This window comes from Asparagus officinalis, chromosome 4 (assembly GCF_001876935.1).
Source record: "Asparagus officinalis chromosome 4, Aspof.V1, whole genome shotgun sequence".
NCBI lineage: Eukaryota > Viridiplantae > Streptophyta > Magnoliopsida > Asparagales > Asparagaceae > Asparagus > Asparagus officinalis.
In genome coordinates this window covers 21,092,577-21,095,760 of record NC_033797.1, presented here as the reverse complement: position 1 = coordinate 21,095,760, position 3,184 = coordinate 21,092,577, and the positions used below count along the sequence as shown (strand labels likewise).

The window sequence follows — 3,184 nt, the reverse complement described above, 5'->3', positions numbered from 1 at the left end:
CGCCGCCGACGGCTCAGGAAGGAGGACTGGAGGAGAGGAGGGTTTTCTCTCTTTCTTATTTTTTCTTCTTTTTTTTGTGAGCGGGATCTGTAGGACAGAGACGGGGGAAATTGGGAGTTGGGTAGGGTCATTACTAGAGTTTTTTTACAAATACAACCCCTAAATTTTTTTGCATAAAGACCCTCTTACAAAGTCTACTTCAAAAATCAAATATAATTACAGTTTGAGGGGTGTAGGAGCGCTCGGGATGGGTTGCCCCCCGGCCCTGGGTTGCCCCAGCCCCGGGGCTTGGTGGGCTTACCCCAGGGCCGGCCCTGACAGTGTTGACTGGTGCAGGATTGGGTCTGAATCCACGACTACATTGGCTAAGGCTGGCAACTCCACACACTAATATTGTTAAAGTCCTATTTGGATTGGATCAAAGATAATCTCGTTAAAGGGCCTTTATTGAGCTAAAAAAGAATAATTCAATGTTGGATCAAAGATAATCTCGTTAAATGGCCTTTATCTCGTTAAAAAATGGCCTTTATTGAGCCAAAACTTTAAAAATTGTAACGATGTTCAAAGAATTATAATTTTATACTCTAATATGTGCCCGCAACTTAAACGACCTATTTAAAGGTCGAGACACGTGTATTTTTTAATATTAAATCCAATTTGAATAAGAGACCGATTAGATTTTAACCTAAATTATTCAGATATCATATATGAAACTCTCTCTCCCTCTCTCTCTCTCTCTCTCTCTAAAACTTCAAAGTTGTGTTGAGGATTGAGGATTCATTTCTATACTTTAACAAAATGAAATAAAATACCCTATTAGCTTGGCGACGGCTAGTGTTCTAATTAACAAATACCCTATAGTTTCTGTTTGGGAAAACTCGTGTCGAGGAACCAAACCAACCGCCGATCAAAGAAGGCAAAATCCAACCAAAATCAATGCACAAACACCAAACACCAGTTTTAACGTGGTTCGGCAATTGACTACGTCCACGGGGCAAGAAGGGGATGAGGTTTTCACTAATAGAGAATAAGAGTACAAATTAAGATTACAAATCACTCGAATGAACAAACTAATCTCACCACAAAGCTCTTAATCTCTCCAAATAAATTCTAAACAAATAGATCAGAAAATACCTCTTTTCTGTGCTCCAAATATCCCAAACTCTAGCCTTAAGAAACCCTAGAACATATATTGGTATTTATACAAACACCAAAATCCAAATCAGAATAGGAAACTCAAACTGGGCCTGACCCGATACGCGGTCGACCGCCGTGGTCGACCGCGTCAAACGACAAAGCTCAAATATCTCCTACAGGGTCACACAGTCGACAACACTAAGTCCAGGCTTATGTCTGAGCCTGTGCACGTTCGCGGGCGAACGGTCTTGCGCCACGGTCGACCGTGCAGCTCCAAAACAGTTCCCTGTTGTAAAACCCCAAAAATTTATAATGATATTGTGTGAATAAATAGTAATAAATCTTTCTTTTGTGATAAATAACCATATATATATAAGATGTATATATTTATCAGTGTTTGGGAACCCAACAGGTGTTTTTAAGTGAGAGATATCGAGTGTAATGACCAACATGTAAAATGCCTAGCAGCAGGCATTTTACCGCGGTGCGGTCGACCGACGCGGTCGACCGACGCGGTCGACCGACGCGGTCGACCGTATCGGTCGACCGAACAGCGATCAGAGGGTTTTCTCAGGTTCGGGTTCAAACGGGTTTCGGGTCGGGTTTGTGAGTTGATATATATGCTAATATATTCGAGAGAGCCCCTTTTGAGTTCTGAAATCAAAACCCTAGCCCCCCTCTCTTCCACCCCTATTTTCTATGGTTTTATTTCGATTTTTCATGAGTTTTTGATGAGCCCAAAAGGTATTTTTGTATAAAAATGAGTTCTTTACAACATGGATTGCAAGAATCAATATTTCAGTTTATAAAAGTTCACCAATGTTTTGTCTAATGAAGATCTAGATCTGGGATTTCTTAAACAAGAGTTTAACCATGTTTTACTGTCATTAAAACGTTTTAATTCGCTTCTCATGCATTTTGAAATATTGGAAATTTAGATTTTCAAGCTTGGGATTTTGATGAGCCCAAAAGGTATTTTTGTATAAAAAATGAGTTCTTTACAACATGGATTGCAAGAATCAATATTTCAGTTTATAAAAGTTCACCAATGTTTTGTCTAATGAAGATCTAGATCTGGGATTTCTTAAACAAGAGTTTAACCATGTTTTACTGTTATTAAAACGTTTTAATTCGCTTCTCATGCATTTTGAAATATTGGAAATTTAGATTTCAAGCTTGGGATTTAGTGTTTATCTTCAGTATGATTTTTGAATCATTATAACTCATGTATATCGTAAAATATCAAGTTATGTTTCAGGTTTAGCAGCTGACAGAAAACCCAGATTGGGTTTCTGTCCGCTTGGCGGTCGACCGGTGCGGTCGACCGCTGGGCTCGTTTTAGGGCTGCGGTCGACCGCAGAGCCTCATTGGTGTCCGCGTGGCGGTCGACCGGTGCGGTCGACCGCTGGGCACGTTTTAGGGCTGCGGTCGACCGCAGAGCCTCGTCGGTCGACCGCGACACTCTGTCGGTCGACCGCGAGGTCGCAGCGGTCGACGGGCGGGCCCCCCGCCGCACTGTCTGTTGTGATTTCCTGTTCTGGATATTTTTGGGTATGTTACTCATGTTCGAGGGTTTGCCTGGACTATCTGACCTTGGTATTTAGTCTCACTGTGTATCCATGCATGATAGATGACCTGAGGGTATAATTTGGGGACTTATACACTGTTTGAGTGTGGATTGATATATCTATATATATCACAGCGATATTTTCACTATTTCACAGTCCTCGTGTTGGACTGTAATCCATAGAAGTCCTCGTGTTGGACTATAATCCATTTTATTCCTCGTGTTGGACTATAATCCATTTCAGTCCTCGTGTTGGACATTTGCCACTTATTCTATGAGTCGGAAACTACCATATATAGTTCCTGTTTCGGACATAGTTCTTAACCCTGCATATGACCTTCTCACAGAAGTTCACGACATGATTTTGACATGACATTCATGTAGGCTATGATATGGCACTGCGCTTGTGTTCTGAGATTTGTTGTATTTCATTTATTATTGTTCCTGTATTAGAACCTCGGGTTTGGTGATTAGGGGTTT

General features: G+C 41.1%; 1 protein-coding gene across 1 annotated transcript in view; it reads right to left on the bottom strand.

The window, feature by feature from the left end:
• The window catches only part of LOC109838324 (zinc finger MYM-type protein 1-like), a 4,649-nt gene extending 3,037 nt beyond the window's left edge, over positions 1–1,612 (bottom strand). The window contains exon 1 of the mRNA XM_020406775.1: positions 1,588–1,612. Coding sequence (XP_020262364.1) covers positions 1,588–1,612 — 25 coding nt within the window. The remainder of the gene's footprint in view (positions 1–1,587) is intronic.